Genomic DNA, 18,235 nt, shown 5'->3' on the forward strand with positions numbered 1-18,235 from the left:
ACCCAAAAAAAAATTTCTCTCAGGTAGCTATATATAAGGAATTGGGGTGGGAGGACAAAGAAAGAAAGAAAAAGTACCTTTAATTCTGAGATTCAGCATAATGTTACTGAGATAACTTAGAGGATGAGGAAAGGAAGCTCATTTACATAGAAATAGAGGAAAGTACAATATAGATAAGAAACAGACCGACATGAAATTAAATATTGGGGAATGTAGAGACAATCGAAAATAAAAGTGTATTTAAGGCTCTGAGAGTCAAGATATGGAAGAAGCAGATATGAAAATCAAACAGGAAAGTCTATATTAGAGACAAGAGAAATAGAAATGTTTCCTATTTCCATCAGCATCAAGTCAAAAATTCTTATTCCTGTCAGTAAAATTGAATTTGAAAAAAAATGATTCTGAAACTTTACTGATTATCATACTACAGCTCAGTTTTCCTTTTGTGCAGAAGGAAATGGGTCAGATAGAATAGTTTGGTTTTTTTTTTTTTTTTTTGCTTAGGCTTTACAATTAGTAACAACTCATTATTAGTCATGAAGAACCCCAACAATAATGCCTTTACTTCATTAATCCCTAAGCAAATGAGAGGAATCATCTGTAAGTACTACCAACCTCAATCTAGCTTCAGAATTTCTTCTGAAATTCTTTTTTCTTTTCTGATATGAGAAAATCTTTTACTGATCCAAATAAATATTCCTTCTGGTTACTGGGCAGTACAGCAGAAAAGATTTTAATTACTTAAAATGCAAAACAGATTGGAATTTCTTACATAGAGTCATTCTGAGATCTGTTGAGTGAATTCCCTTCTGCATCCTCTTTCTCTTTCCTGACTCATGCCATGTCCCTGAGAACTCCTTATGGAGCCATATGAAAGACTGCATTGACATTCATGGTAATACATATTATATTATGAGACAATGGATGACAAATAGCTTTAAAAAAATAGTAACTAAGTGTCTTTGCTGTTGATGAGTCTGCCCCCAAACAAGAAATGAACCTAAAGAGGACAGAAGTCATACAATTGCAGAATTTTTACAGAAAAAAAAAATCAGCCCAATAAAGTAGTCCTTAATAAGTCACTTCTTTTTTAATATATATTTTTATTGTATAGATACTGTACAGAGGGGTTACAGTTATGTGAGTGAGGTAATGAGTCCATTCCCTATCTAACATTGTTACCCCCTCCTTTGTTTTTCCCCTACCATCCCTTCCCTCCCCATCTCCCCAACTCGTCTTTCTCCCTCCCTCCCCATCCCACTCCCTCTCCATGCCTGAAGTTATAAAGTTCATTTTCAACATAGTGTCTTGTATATCTCATTGTTACAATGGGTCAACCTGTATCCCTATTTAAGCATTTTGTTTTTTCCCTTCCCTTCCCCAAATTAGAAAAATGTATATACAAGATGCAGAGCACCGACATCAAATACAGTGAAAAGAGGGGTTATACCATGGGGGAGGAACATACCAAAGAAACAAAAATAATCATGTAGTATATTCTAAATATGTTAAAAACAATAGCAAGAAAGAAAAAACCACTTGTGTCCCTATCTTGGAGTTCATTTCGCTTAGCATCATCTTATATAGTCATACACGTACAGCTTTTGACCTTTTCTGCTTGTCCTAGACATATACTAGTTATTGCAAATAAGGGAAACCACAGCCAATAGACACATGAAGAAATGCTCAACTTCTCTAGCCATAAAAGAAATGCAAATCAAAACAACATTGAGATTCCACCTCACCCCAGTTAGAATGGTTATAATCAAGAAACGAGACACTTCTTAATAGAAATATACACAATTTGTATTAATGGAAAGGTGGCTTTTTCAGGGGTCATAAAAGAAAAGAAGAACAGTGAGATGGGATTTAATATACCCAGATAAAAAGGAACATCTACCCCTAATGAGACTTGGAAAGAGATTCTAGAGCTAGTAATGCAACCCTACTTCCCTTTGAGTTTTAGTATTTGGAAATAGCCTAGAATCAATTGCTTGTGTGAATAATAGGTAATCGGTACTTAATAACATCCTTCTGGTTGATAAGGAACTTTAAAGAATTATTTCTAATCACATCAGTTGCCCAGAAAGCATTCATACCCTCTCTTACACAGCCATTCTTCCACTTGAACTTCCACTTAACTCCTGTTAACAACAGGAGAGGTTAAACACATACTGCATCACAAGGAATGTTTGTGGTTAGGATCAATTGTTGATAATATTTGGGACCCAGGAATCACTAATAGGAATCTCTTTGAGATTTCTAATAATCACATTTATTTATATATCCGTGTCATGTTAAGACACTGACTAACTCATTCTGTGTATTAAATCTATGCTTCTATCTCTACTAATCTTATGCAAGCATGGTTTTATGGCAATATTAGTTACTCTTCTGGGACAGAATCTAATACACTGAGGTTGAGATTGTACAAGCTATCATGGATAGAACCACCTAGAAAACATAAATATCTATGGTCTCAAATCAACTGACACACTTTTATGATGTCATAGAAGAGAATCATTATAAAAACTCCTATTGATATAAGTCAAATGCAATTCTCAAAGTAAAACTTAACTATTGCCATGGTAATTTTTCCCAGAAACACCAACACAGCCATGTCTTTTGCCATACTGTGGAAATAAGAATGAATATACCTATTAGACTCACAGTTTTACCTCCCTACAAATTAACATAACATGGAGATAGAAAAAGAGGAGATAGACAGAGAAATAGAGACAGAGACAAAGGCAGAGAGAAACTTGATGTTAAACAAGAATTATTTGCCAAGCAAAAGTATATGTCCTAGAAGGAGCCAAAATTCTATGAAGATGAGATTCTTGGTGGGGACAGAATTGTTCTCATCTAGACCAATTCTGAATTATTCTTTTGATAAGAGTGCAAATCCATAGAAGTGGCGCTGTAGTTCAAGTAGTAGAGTGCTAGCCTTGAGCTGAAGAGCTTAGGGACAGCACACAGGCCCAGAGTTCAAGCCCCAAGACCACAAAAAAAAAGTGCAAATCCAAAAACTGTCAATCAAGTAGGTACTAAATCAGAGGAAGGAAATAAATTTGTCACTGAATAAAGCAACAGAAAGACTAGTGGAAGAAAATACTTGAAACAAATGACTGTTCTTCAGAAAATTGAATTAACTCTAGCATAAATATTACCTTTGAGGCAAATCTAAAAGCAAAAGTTCAAGAGTAATCCAATGCAATAAAAGTGTACATAGTTGCAAATGTCATTGGAAACTTAGATAACATAACACAGAGGGGAATCAAGGATTGTGACCAAGTAAGGTATGTCAAAACCATAAGATTCTGCCTGTGGCTAGTGACTCATGCCTGTAATTCTAGATACTCAGGAGGATGAGATCTGAGGATCACAAGGTTGGAAGTAGCCAGGGCAGAAAGTCTGCGAGACTCTTATCTCCAATTAACCACTAAAACAGCTAGACTGGATATGTATTATATTTGATGTATAACATTGCCCCTGTCCATTCAAATGGGCCACTGTTCAACTTACTTTACTGATTACTAAAAATAACTTGTAAGTCTTTCTGAGCAGAATAGTTGTGAATCCTGAAGGTCGGGGATTAGATGATTTCCAGAAGTTAGTATTTGGGATTCATTCACAAAGCAGTAACTGGGCATAGCTACATAAATGAAGCTTAGTGATTGGCTTATTTTCAGAAACAGTTTGTAAATGAGTTGTCATTGATTGATTACATCACATTTAAAACCAGTTCTTTCTGGTAGTTGTTTATCATTATGGCCAAAGAACAATCACATTTATCCAGCAGATAGTTAATTTTTTATTCTCATTGCCTTTCAGAGTATCTGCTTTGTACTGAACACTGCATTACTTCTTACAGTATTTTCTTTAAACCTCACAGCATTCTATAAAGCCTTTATTATTGTCTACAGCTTTTACATGATAAGCAGAGAACTTAATACCTTGTGTAAGATTGCAAAACTAAAAGAAAAATGACTGCTCAAGGAATGAATCCCAGGTTCATCCAATTCCAAGTAAGAACTCACCTATATGCCTGTGTTAATGTTTTCAAATTGACACCTGGCATTTCTGTTACTAATTTTATTGTGTCAATCATGCAATATATAAGCTATTAAAGCTTGGCTTTTTAAACTCATCATCTCCTCTTTTATTATTGAATAATATTCCATGGTATGGATGATTAGCAGTTTAGCCCTTCCTCCTTTGAAAGGAAGCTGGATTGTTTTGGGTTTGGCTATTTTTAAAGAAAGCTGCCAGACATCCATGGACAGGTTTTGTGTAAATAATAAAAGTCTTCAAAAGTCCCTGAGATAGTTGCCTGGGAGTGTGATCGCTAAGTCTTATGGTACTTGTGTGCTTATATTTTGTTTATTTTAAAACAAAACAGCATTGAACACTTTTGCAGAATGGCTCTACTATTTTATATTTCCAGTAGCAGTGAGTGGTCCAGTTTCTGGCAATATATCTTCAGTTCTTAGTGATATCTCTATGCTCTGTTTTAATCATTCTGATGGATGTAAAGTGATATCTCATTGCTTTTTTAAAAAATTTCCATAATGACAGATGATGTTCAACCTCTCTTAATGCATTTATTTGTCACCAGCTGTGTGTCCTCTTTGGTGAAATGTCTGTATTTTTTTGCTCATACTCTCATTGGGTTTTTTTAGCCTTAACTTTTTACTTTTATGTTTGAGAGTTCTTTGTATACTTTAAATATTGTGCTTTGTCATCATACACATAATCTGCAAATATTTTCAGCAAATCTTTTTAGTCTTTTACTATTTAACTCTGGGATCTATTTGGAATTGATTTTCATAAATGATGTAAGATGTAAGTAAAGCTTCATTTATTTTGTCTATGTGTTTTCAACAGATCCGGCATAATTTCTTGTAAGATACTTTCCTACTTTGAATTAATTTTCATTTTAACTTTGTTTAAAATAATTCGGACATACTTTTTGGGCCTAGGTATATGTTCTGTGTCCTATTCCACTTGGCTGTGTGAATTCCTTCTGCAAACACCACATAGTGTCAACAGTTATGGCTATAATAAGCTTCAAATCAGATGCACTGACTCCTCCTCCTTTACATTCTACAGTTTCAGGATTTGGAGTTGACAGGTCCTTTTTACCAGAATTTGGAAGTCATTACACCAAATTCTCTGCCATCCATAACTTTAATAAAAAACCTCCATAGTCATTCAAGTTGTTTTTCATAGTATCATTCTCTGGTTGTTTTGAAGATTTTTTTATTTATATTTCAGTCTTAGACAATAATGATAATTCATCTATTAGTGGGTTTCTTTGGGCTTTTCTGTGTGGGTTTCTCTCTGTTCTTGATTCTGCTGAATTTGTTGTTAAGTATTTTGTTTTGTTATTTTGCGGGGAGGGGTTTGTTTGCTTTGTTTTCATTTGTTTCACCTCTTACAAAACTTCAGTACGTTTGGGCCATGCTTCCTTTTTTTATCATTTAATTAATAAGAAACATTTTTTCCTCATTGTTTCTAAGGTTTTTAAATTTTAAAAATTTTATTGTCAAGGTGATGTACAGAGGGGTTACAGTTACATAAGTAAGGTAATGAGTACATTTCTTGTTGAACTTGTTACCCCCTCCCTCGTTTTTCTCCCACTTTCCCTCCTCCCAGTCCCCCCCCCAAGTTGTACAGATCATTCCCAACATACTGTCTTGGGAATGTCACTGTTGCATTGGTTCCCCCCTTGTCCTTTGTCTCACCGTTTTGTTGTTCCCCTTCCCTTCCCATTATCTCTTTTGAAATTACTTAGCTTCATCCATTTTTCTTCTCCAATATGAACATTAAAGCTTTTGTCTTGTCCCCAACTTTCCTAACTTTTGATCATATCTTTTCCTGTATGCTTGCTCTCTATTATTCAGGGTGTATAATTTCTGTTGTCTTCTTCCAGCTCATGTTTTCTTTCCACTATTTTTTGCAGTCTGTTACTAAAGTTATCCACTTACTGACTTCTTGCTTCAATTTTTATGTTTCACAGCTCTAAAATTTGCAAATTTTTTATTTGTATTTTTTTATTTGTAAACCTTAGTAACATTTTTTTATTTATAAACCTTAGTAACATTTAATAAGAACAAGTTGGCTGAAAGTTTTCAGGATTTTTTTTCTTTTAAAAAATGGATTGAGCCGGGTGCTGGTGGCTCACGCCTATAATCCTAGCTACTCAGGAGGCTGAGATCTGAGGATTGCAGTTCAAAGCCAGCCTAGCCAGGAAAGTCCTTGGGACTCTTTTTTTCTTTTTTCATTCTGAAAACACTGGAGGGGATGTGGACAGAAGGGAACCCTACTGCATTGTTGGTGGGAATGTAAACTTGTTCAACCACTTTGGAAAGCAGTTTGGAGGTTCCTCAAAAGACTCCACATAGAGCTTCCCTATGACCCAGCAATCCCACTTTGGATATTTACCCAAATGATCACAAACAAGAATATATATATATATATATATATATATATATATATATATATATATATGTATATAGATATATATATATATTCTTTTTGTTGGTAGTGGGGCTTGTAATCAGGGCCTGGGCACTCTCCCTAAGTACTTTTGTTCAAGGCTAGCTCTCTACCCTTTTGAGACACAGCTACACTTTTAAAGATGATTTGGGATTTTCCTGCCCAGGCTGGCTTCAAACTGTGATCCTCAGATCTCAGCCTCCTTAGTAGCTAGGATTGATTACAGGCATGAGTCACCAGCACCCAGCTTCTATTTCTTCTTTTACTTCATGTGAGTACCTCTGTGTGTGTGTGTGTGTGTGTGTGTGTGTGTGTGTGTGTGTGTGTGTGTGTGTGTGTGTGTGTGTGTGTGTGTATGTTTGTGTGTATCTTGGGACTTGAACTAAGGGCCTAGGTGCTATCTCTGAGCATTTTTGCTGGAGGCTAATACTGTACCACTTGAGCTACAGCCCTACTTCTGGCTCTTTTTTTATGGTAGTTAATTGGAGATATGAGTCTCACAGATTTTCCTGCCTGAGCTGGCTTCAAACTATGACTCTCATAACTCAGCCTCCTGAGTAACTAGGGTTACAAGCATGAGCCCGTAGTGCCTGGAAACATTTATTTCTTTTTTCTTTTACTTTTTCTTTTTTTTTTTTCATTTTCTACTTCTTTACTGATTTGTTTTATTTCTTTGCTAATGGCTTTCTTTTTGAGTGTGTGTAATTTGGCCACTGAAGTTTTTTTCTTGGTGTCTGCTTAAAGTCAGATGATTCTAACATCTCTGCATTTACATTGTGATATCTCTATAACAATATCTATTAAGTATGATATTTCATTTGGTCTGATATCTTCCTGACTCTTGGTATAATGAGTGATTTTTCAATTCAAATCTGGATATATGTTTTTCATTATATTACCAATTTCTGGATTTTATTCAAACCTTTTGTTTTAGGTAGGTTTCTCTGAGACTTTATCCAGTGAAGACAGATGTCTAGTTTTCCCTTTTAAAATTCACTAACATCTAGGCTGGGAAGGTGGCTCAGTGGTAGAGCACTTGCCTTGCACGCATGAGGCCCTGGATTCGATTCCTCAGCATCACATAAGCAAAAAGAAAAAAGCTGGAAGTGGCGTTAAGGCTCAAGTGGTAGAGCACCAGCTCTTAAGTATTACTCAGTGGTTACAACTCTGAGCAATGTTTCCACTCTGATGATAGTGAAAGTCCCCATTCCCATTCCATCAGCCTTACCCTGATGGAAAGGTAGGAGCTGTCTCATTGCTGCTAAGAGGTATAGGAAGCCTGAGAGCCCCATATAGGCTCCACTAGTACCACTGGGATAAGGCTTATTACTAGTCATTGGGGATGTGATATCTTCAGCCCTTTATAAACTTGGCCTTTCTTAATAACCCGTCAGCAGCAATGTTGGTTGGCTTTGTTATGCCCGCATGTAGGTAGAAATCTAGGCTTCCCATTAGGCCTTTGCTGGCATTATTACATTTGAGCTGTAGTTATTTCTATGGTGTTCACTATGGTAGGGAATATCTAAAAATATTTTGTGCACTAGGCTTTTCTTTTGTCCAGAAAGGAAGCTAGTTTTTGCTTGACATTGCTTGATACCTGATGACAGTCACAGATTTCCTCATTCTTCAACTCGGTGTCTGGTTCTATATCTAGAGGTTGTGACTTGGTCTCTAGGTGTCTTTTGTTATATTTGCTCAGAATCTTGCTATATTAGTTTATATACAATACCCAAAGATTGTCAGTAAATTTAAGGAAAGAAAAGGTGATAGTACACATATTCTATCTACATGAAAGCAAGTCTTCCTGGCTCACTTCAAAACATAGCCTACATTAAAAGGGGAATTTTAGAATATGTGGCATGAATAAAAATGATTTGTCTGGGTTTCTGTAATGGCTGTTTAACAAAATTGCAAAACCATATTTTTAATGAGTTACTTAGTTATCCTTTGGAGATGATTCTGTATTGTTGTGCTTGGTTCAGAACATTTTGAGACTTCTTTTGGGCTTTTAGGTAGTAATTTTTAGTTTAGTGAATCATATCCTTTTGAACGTTCTTAGTAGTATAAATCCTTTGAGACTATATTTTTTAAAGCAAGCCCTATGGGTTCAAGAACCAAGATGGGAAATAAAACAAATGACCAAATTGGGAAATGCAATATCTGCTTAGTCTAACACTCCTGGTTAAAAGAACAGTGTGAACCAAAGCATTATTGAAGTGATAGAGTCATTCTTTCATGTTATACAAAACCTCCCAAACACTTAACAATTTCCCATAATAAGACTGATTAGCTGTGGGATGAATTTTACTTGAACAATACCATTCAGTATCAAATCAACATTTCTTTCTACTAATTATAGCATAAATATTTCCGTGTGTCCTATGAGTATTGAAGCTTTTCACTGGAAATTTCATAGTTTATTTGGGGCCAACAATTCCATCACTATGCTCCTGAAATACATGTTGTTTGGCCCAACATCCCCGTGAAGACTTCTAACAAATGTCAAAGTTTTTCTATTTCTTTTTATCATTCAAAATGTGTAGCACAGCCTTAACAGAAACCTTTGTGTCCAAATTCCCCTCAGTGTGAGTCAGTGTTCATATAGCTAACCTCTGCTTAAATAAATCCAGACTCTGACATTTCCATCAGCCCTTTGTGCTCCATTAAACACATCTCTATTACCTTCTCTCAGTCTTTGTGCCACTAAAAAAAGAAGTGTTCTCTATAGACCTCCTGCACCATAACTGTCCCTCCAGATGTTTCGTCATTTATGTTTGTTTAACTTTACACAATATTGGGTGTGTTAATTTTTTGCTTTGTACAGCTGTCATTCACTATCACCATTTAACACAGCCTATCACCCAAGAGAATAAAAGTGTTGCCATTGCAAACAAAATCACTTTACAGCAGGTTCCCTACCATGCCTACTTTTTGTTTTGCCAATCCATCTGAGAACACAATTGCTTTCTGTCGATTTGTAGTAATTGAAAGCCTACTAAAGACAAAAGCCTCATCTTTTTTGTTTAACTCTTAAGTTTGAAGCCACCTGCATAGCATCTAAAATGGCTAATAGATCTAATTAACCAAGTAGGAAATAGCCTTTTGACAAATTCAAGAGCTGCTAAAACAACTGAATACATCCTCTCAACAATATCATCCTTTTGTTCCTCTGCATGGCTTTTTTGTTCTCGTTCTCGGTCATGAGGAGCTTTCCCTGAGTTTTTGCACTCAACGCTAGCTAGTGTTTTACTACTCTGGACAACTGTACCACTTCTAATGGTTAATTGGAGATGCAAGTCTCACAGACCTTGCTGCCTGAGCTGTGTTAAACCACAGTTCTCAGCTCTCAGCTCCCTGAGATGCTAGGATTACAGGCATGAGCCACCGGCACCAGGTCCACATGATTCTTTTTAATTTACAGTTAAACTATTTTTAGTAGGATGCCAACTTGGAGAAAGAGGGCAGCAGTATAATGCCATGTTTAAAGGCATGACCTTTGATAGCCATGATTCAATGCTGGTCATGATGGTTTACGAGTTGTACAAATTTGTAGGAAAACTGACTTCACCTTTCTGAGCCTTAAATTTCCTTCTTAGCAAAACTGGACAAGACAGTAAAGGTAACTGTTATAGTAACAATGTCTTGTGAAGATTAATGGAGAAGGTATGTGAAAGACACTTTGAATTTTTTTGCTCCAAGTGTTTGTGTGGCATGAAGTTATTTATTAAACATAGTTACCATGCCAGTTAGAAAAACAGCACATAGCACCTGGTGCTTCCCCTAAAAGAATCCAAAGTCCACATAACCTTGAGCTCAGATTTTCTCATGAAGAGAAAACTAGTCAGAAGGCTATTACAGTTCTTTAATCAAGAGTACTAGGTTTCCACTGTTGGACAGACTGTTAACAGATTATTCAACAAAGTAATCTTTAAGCAGTCACTATTGACTTCCTCGTGTAGATAATAAATTAAGGAGCCAAACTATGAGGCTTTTTAATGATTAAGTACTTGTACTTATAGGTTACAATTCCATAAGCCAAGATATGAGTACAATGCATCTTGATCACTGTCATTTTTTCACCATCTTCACAACAGTTTTGACTTCCTTCTAAGTTTATTTGGTGCAAAATTTCTTGATGATGTTTTGCTCGTTCTCCCTTTCTCTTCTCCAAGCACTGAAGACCCATGACTTCTATGTTAGTGGATATGAAGAATAGATTTAAGTGTGAAAGACAGACTCTACTCCCAGCTTCTCTAACTGCAGATGTAACCACACACAGAATGAGTCCATTCGGAATATAGCAGTTCAAAACATGATAATAGCATTATATTGTTTTATATTAAATATCATACAGGCTTTACCAACCATAAAAACTTAGAATTCAATGAAAGCACAAAAGAATAAATTTGTACTAAACATTTTACCACAATGGTGCTCTTTCATGCAGATTTCTAAGAATGCATACAGTAGACATATAGCCCATTTCCCTTTGTGAGATTATCTTAATTGTATATATAAGGTTATTATTTTGTGATCTCTGTGTGTGTTAAACAGTGTTGGGTAGGTAATTGATCTTACATTGTACTGAAACATTTTGCAACTTGTCCTTCAGTTTCTCATAAAGTTGTAATGTTGTGAATGTAAAAAAAAAATATATATATATATATATAAAATACCAAAACAGCTGATTGAACATCTACATTCCAATCAAATTGTTTCTTTTACCCTGCATATTGCCTAATAGCAAAATTGAATATTTTCTTTTTAAATTGCCTCTTGCTTAAAATCCAACAATATACTTTCCCACTTTAAATGGGTTTCACTGTAGTTATCACTATAGCTTATCACCACATTATCACTGTAGTTTCTTTGTTGTGTGCACATGTTGCTCTTTAAGAACTGTAAAATAGCCGGGCACTGGTGGCTCACACCTGTAAGCCTAGCCACTCAGGAGGCTAAGACCTGAGGATCAGGATTCAAAGCCAGTCTAGGCAGGAAAGTCCACGAGACTCTTATCTCCAACTAACCACCAGAAAACCACTTGAGTGCTGTGGCTCAAATGGCAGAGCACTTGCCTTGAGCTGAAGAGCTCAGGGACAGCATACAGGCCCAGAGTTCAAGCCCCACGACCAACCAAAAACAAAAAACATCTTTAAAATAAAGCAAATGTGCAGAGCTTGTTCTAAGACCTTTCCATATCTAATGCCTCCATAAACTACAGATAGTCCTATGAACTTACCACATGATTAACTTTTAGGGTAACTTAGAATTTCCAAAAGACATAATCTTGACTTAATACTATAACAAATTAATAAGTGTTGACTATAAACGCCAGAACAAGCTTCCTATACACATAAAACTTAGGGAATCTAATTATTTTTTTCAGAATTATGAAACAGGTTTATCATTTCCCTTCATGTTAAAATATATTACATATCTCCGTTTCTAAAAATTAAAATAAAATTGCCAGCTGTAGCTCCGTTTATTTTTAATTATGGCTTCTTTTGCTTCTTGATATCTTTCAGGTTAAATTGTGTTCCCTTAAAATAAGAATTGATATAAGTTTTGTCAAGCCACTATTTGGCCATGAATATATTTAATACAAACTTGCCCCAATATTTACATTTTCCCAAACCCAAGTAGGCATGCCCTTACTGTTTCTTCATTATCCTTTCTAGCTGTGGCTAACAGACCAACCATTCTTCTCTACAGAGAAGGTATTCCATGCATGTGTTCTGCTTTAATCATATCTTTCCCATACCAGGACTGTCTGCCTGACAGATTATGTTTCCCACAGGCAGGCAGCCACATCCAGACTTTGATGGGGTCGCAAAGCCTTCAGCATCGCAGCCGGGAGCAGCAGCCATATGAGGGAAACATAAACAAAGTGACCATCCAGCAATTTCAGTCACCATTGCCTATTCAGATCCCCTCTTCACAGGCCACCCGGGGACCTCAGCCTGGACGGTGCTTAATTCAAACTAAAGGGCAAAGGAGTATGGATGGCTATCCAGAGCAGGTGAGAAGAGAATTTATAACTGATTCACTTTGAGGAAAAAAGACTTGGTTGGCCTCTCTTTTGTTCTTTCTTTCCTTCTTCCTTCCTTTTTTTTTTTTTTTTTTTTTGTGCTGGTACTAGGGCTTGAACTCAGGGCCTGGGTGCTGTCCCTGAGCTTTTTTGCTCAAGGCTAGAGTTCTAGCCACAGCTCCACTTCTGTCCTGTTGGTCTTTAATTGGAAATAAGAGTCTCATGGACTTTCCTGCCTGGGCTGGCCTCCAACTAGGATCCTCAGACCTCAGCCTCCTGAGTAGCTGTGATTTCAGGCATAAGCCACCGATGTCCTTCTGCCTTCAATTATAAATGTGGTTGAGGACACATCATGCTGGCAGCCTGTTGAATGGGGTGAAATAAGCTCTATAGGGATTTATCATTATGTGCAGTGGATAGAGCTGTCACATCTAAACATTTGTGGTTGAAGCTAGACACCAATGACTCATACCTGTAATCCTAGCTACTCAGCAGGCTGAGATCTAAAGATCACGCAGACAAAGCCAGCCCTGGCTGGCTTTAGAAGTAGCGCAAAATAAAGTAAAGCTGCTTCTCTTTTGGCATCGTAAAAGTAGGATATGTTTTTCTATTGTAGTATCTGCTTTGCTTCCTTAGAATCAGAAAACAGAAGGGAACGGTAACTATTGAGTTACATTAAGATTCGGAAGTAAGACTGAAGGATCTTAATACTCAGTATAAAATTTAATTTCTCTTAGTTTATTCTTCAGATGATTACACAAAGCACTCACTGACTGCTAATTCCTTAATATGGTTTATAAAGGCTTCACTTTATTGCTGCTTACTCAAAGCTTTACATGCTAACCGCCTTATTTTCTAAATATATCAGTCAAGATTAACTTCATTCTCCAGAGTTTTTGTCTTTATATTTATCATTGGCTCCAGCTGCTTTAAACATTGTTTCTATTTCTTACCACCCATCTGGAAATTGAAATGATGTATTACCATTCTCAGCATCATAGGTACGTCTTTCAAAATAATTCTCTTCCTTTCCTCCCTTGATCTAGGCCAATTGTTTGATTTAATGCATTATAAGCCAGGCAGGCTCCTTTAATCAGATAATGATGGGTAAGGTTTTACATTCTCCAGAGTTTCTAACTATTAATAAACCTTTGAGTTATGCTTCACTAAAGGAGAGTGAAATATTGCTTATATCCACTGCCCCTTAGAAATTCAGGACCTCAGCCCAGTTCCCTGGTTCAGTCATTCTCCTCTGTAACTTGAGGGGGATTTTTTCTCCCCTAGAATCAATATATTTTAAATCTACTGAGATCAAAACCCTCTTTAACCTACTTTGAATTATAAAGTTATTACTACCATGTAGCTAATCTGAATAAACAAACACATAATTTCAAAAAATATGAATAATACAAAGATTACTAAATTTAACATTTCCATGTCAATTCAGATTTATTCTTTCAGAGAATGTATTTACAGTCAGCAGCTTTCCAGTGTTTTTATTTATAGCTCTGAATCTCAAACTAAGAGAGAAAAAGGTAAGCATTAGGGCTATATTAAGGGAGAACATAGTGATATATGTAGAATAAGTAGCTGCCAAAGCAAAACTGAGAGAGAGACATGTCATTGCAATGCTTTATTCACATCTCTTTTATGAATTAACTGGTTTTAATTGATAATGCTGTGATCCATATAAATCAGTTTCTATTTTACTAAGAAACCATGGCTTAGAGAAGTTAAGTGTGTTGGCTGTTGTCATACAATTCAAAAGCTGAGCAAGAATTAAAACTAGTCTCATGGGTCTACCACATTACATATCGCATACTGGCTACACTGCATCCTTACACAGTTCAAGAGTTAAGTTCACACTGTCACAATAAATCAATAGGAAACTACATCCTCCAGCTCACGCATTCTAACATGTGACTGTCGCACAATTTATAAAGTTAATGTATAAAATTAATTGTGTTGAGTTGCACATTATTTGTGTCCAGTCATGAGTCATAAATTCAGAACTGCAGCATTATTTTGGTGGCTGGAGAAGAAAGGTGTATGGGGAAAATATTTATAACTACACATACTTTAAGAGGTACAGGATGAAATATGGGGTATTCATGAAATCAGTAAATAACAGACATTCAAGTCATTTAATACCTACTTTTGAACTGTTATGAATTATCAATTAATTGTTAAACTCTATATTTTGATAGTATGCATTGTTTCTATATATTATTGGGTTCAGTGTGTTATGTCAACACACATGGTATTGACTGCTCTAATAGAGACCCCCTTTATCTACTCATCCAAATTCTTAACCTGTGGTATGACTGTCTGCATTCGATTTATTTTCTTCCAGTTTCCATATATGAAAGTCCTGATGTCTAGCTTATTATATTTAACATTATATCCTCTCATTCCATGAATTTTGCTGTACATAAGGCTGAATAATATTCTATTGTTGATCTATACTACATTATCCATTCATCCACTGATAGGCACCTATTCAGGATTCCATGTCTTCTGTATTGTGAATAGTGCTGTTTATAAAGATGAACACAGGAATCTCTTTGGGTCTTTCCTTCATGCTAGAAAGACAGCTCCAAGAGCTCCAGAATTTGTCAGATTTCAAAAAGTAAATAAAAGCAGAACTGCATTTCTTGGAATCCCTGGAGATCATTGTATTATGCTTTTTTGATTTGGTTACTTACCAATTCTATTTTTTAATCACATTTTTAGGAAATATAGTCCTTTGTTTCAGATCTACATAACATGCTATCTAAATGATATCACCTATATATCACCTACATAGCATCTAGATAGCATAGTGGCTCAGGATTGGAGAGTGGGTAGTACTTCAGATAAAAATTAAAGTCAAGTAACTAAAAGAACAATAAATAGATCTGAAGCAATAAAAGCAAATAGCCACTAAAAGTTTTGTAATAGATACTGCTGAAAAACAGGATGATCAATAGGCAGCCAATTCATTATGGCATCACTGTATGTTTCTGTAGTGTTACCCCTTAAGTATAAATATATAAATTACACCTCCCAACACACACACACACACACACACACACACACACACACACACACACACACACACACACACACACACACACACACACACACACACACACTTTCTTTAGTCCTGGTGCTTTTTTAAATCATTGTAGGACCAAATCAGAATACTACCTTCTAAGGATCATAGATTATGACCTTTTAGGGACTCACTAGGACATCATAGTCTATTTGCCATGAAGTTCTCCTTTAAACAAGTCCAATTATTTTAATTAAAATAAGATAAGCACAGACCAGAAATCTCAAGTACAGCGAAATGATGGATGTTGACTCTGAGAGGAACTAATGCACGGCTGGTGCTCATTCATTGCTTTTATGTTTTTAGCCAGAAAGGTATTCATCATAATCATCTTTTGAAAAAAAATCAAAATAATGATTACAATAAAATTAGTTATTTTCTAGACTCCTAAACTTGGCCTTTAGCTCAGACACTGCATTTCCCCTTTGCTAATCTTTTGTTTCATGCTATAGTGTCTTCCATTTTATGGTCTCTTTGGGTCTTAGCGGGCAGGTGGAACTCCTTATGTGTGAGATGAATACTCCCCCTGACATGCTTTACAAGACCCAGTAGCCACAATGCAAGCTATTAGATATACCTTAGCATGCCCAAGAGCAGTCTAGCTTCAGATCAGAATTTATGTGTGTTTATCACATGTATAAAACCACGGTGTCATCTCTATCATTTCTGTTATTAAAAAATATATATTGAGACAGTTTGTCAAATATGTTTGGCATGTATGAAATTTGTTTTCCTTGGATTTTAGTGCCTTACAGATTTACAATAGTATAAAATAGATGTAGTCCCTACCTTTAAAAAAATGACTGAAAACAACTCCCAGGAATTTTCTGTGTAAGTGAAATCTTCTGCATTTGGTTCCTTTCAGGTTGTAGAGTAGCCTAGAGAAAGCCAGAAATGTAGACACTTTCTGTGTTGCATAAGAGGAAATTTTCTCATTGGGAAGATAAAAGCCAAAATTGAAATAATTTATTTCCAAATGCATATGTTGGCAACCACAAAAGAAAGCATAATTATAATAGTTACTTTTTTCTTACGCTTAACTAACAAAAAGTATCAAAAAGATTAATACATTGAATAAGGCTAAAATACTCCCTCCAGAAAAATTGAACTATTTTAATCTCTTACCCATAGATTGTGGACTATCTAACTATTATAAGCTGTAATTTCTTTTTTTTTCTTTTTTTTAATTGTGAGAATACTGTACAGAGGAGTTACAATTACATGGGCAAGATAACAAGTACATTTCTTATCAAGCATTGTTACCTCCTCTTTGTTTCCCCTTCCCATCCCTTCCCATACTCCCCCCACCTCCCCCCACCCGATCCTCCCCACCCCACCAAAGTTGTAAATGATGTTGGTATAATTTGTGGAGGGGAAGGGCAAAAACAAATCGTTTAAATAGGGATACAGGTGTACCCATTGCAGCAATGAGATGTACAAGTCGTTATGTCAAAAAACGAACTTTAATTTCTACCATTCTATGATATAGCACAAATGCCTTAATTGAAAGAAAAGCTATAGATAAATATATCTTTAGCATAAAAAGATAGAATGTATTTTGATAATTACATTTACTCATAGTTTAGAAACTACTCATTAAAATGACTATTACTATTTTTTAAAACTACTATATAAATCACATTAGTGAATAAATTGTTCAATATTATACATACTAATTATAGGTATAAATACACAATGTATACATTTATAATCTATAAATATATGAGATATATATTACATGCAGAGCCAGCAGTATTCCTCAACCCACACATGCCCCGCTTCCCCTCCCCCAGCTCAAGATCACCAAGGATTCCTGTTTGTTATCATTGCTTTATGTAATCCATAGTACTACTTTTCCTTCTAAATACTTGATTTCTACTCTGTGTTAGACTTCACAACTAACAGCACTTTTACTACAGCCTCACCCTAGGGTGGACCCAACTCCTCATGCTGTCACACCCTGTAGTCCTACCAAACCCAAGGCTCCTGTGTTCATGTACTTTTCTTGATCTAAAGTATTGGGGAGTAATATAACAGAGGACATTAGATAGCAGCCTTCACTATTTATTTGACATTCCTTGTCACAACATCTCCACATTCTTGACCTTTTTCTTCCACCTTTTCATGTTCTCCCTTTCTTTTTGGATCCCTAACTTCCGTTATAGAGCTGCTTTCACACTCAAAACTCTGCTCAGAGGCAGCTTCATTCTCCCTGTATTCCACCCTCACTCCAGCTCCCTAAGAACCCTAATGTTCCTAAATACTATCACCAATGAATGCGGAAGTGAATTGTGCCATCCTTCTAGAAAGCAGAACAACTTATTTAAGCACCTTACTTAAGTACCTTATTTAACTTTTTCCTACTTATTCGTTTAGTCCTATCTAACTAGTCAGAGTGGAGTGGAATCTTGGCTCAAGTGGTAGAATGCCAGCTTTGAATGAGGAGTGAAAGCACAATGCCCTGAGTTCAAGCCTAAGTACCAGCACAAAATTAATAATAGTAATGAGGAGGTAACAATGCTGGATAGGAAATGTACTCCTTACCTTACTCATGTCACTATAACCCCTCAGTACAGTATTGCTACAATAAAAATTAATAATAGTAATAATAA

The 18,235-nt window shown here is 35.9% G+C and overlaps 1 protein-coding gene across 14 annotated transcripts in view; it reads left to right on the forward strand.

Annotated features, from left to right (window-relative positions):
- The window catches only part of Lrrc7 (leucine rich repeat containing 7), a 486,949-nt gene that overhangs the window by 437,224 nt on the left and 31,490 nt on the right, over positions 1-18,235 (forward strand). For 7 of the 14 annotated variants that reach the window (XM_070006786.1, XM_070006793.1, XM_070006788.1 and 4 more), the window contains 2 exons: positions 12,180-12,218; positions 12,299-12,520. In XM_070006786.1, the coding sequence (XP_069862887.1) occupies positions 12,180-12,218; positions 12,299-12,520 (261 nt within the window). The remainder of the gene's footprint in view (positions 1-12,179; positions 12,219-12,298; positions 12,521-18,235) is intronic. The other 7 variants (XM_070006787.1, XM_070006795.1, XM_070006798.1 and 4 more) reach the window with 1 other exon arrangement.

The sequence above is a fragment of the Dipodomys merriami genome, unplaced genomic scaffold, assembly GCF_024711535.1.
Source record: "Dipodomys merriami isolate MVZ:Mamm:240054 unplaced genomic scaffold, mDipMer1.0.p SCAF_7, whole genome shotgun sequence".
In the NCBI taxonomy this organism is placed as follows: Eukaryota; Metazoa; Chordata; class Mammalia; order Rodentia; family Heteromyidae; genus Dipodomys; species Dipodomys merriami.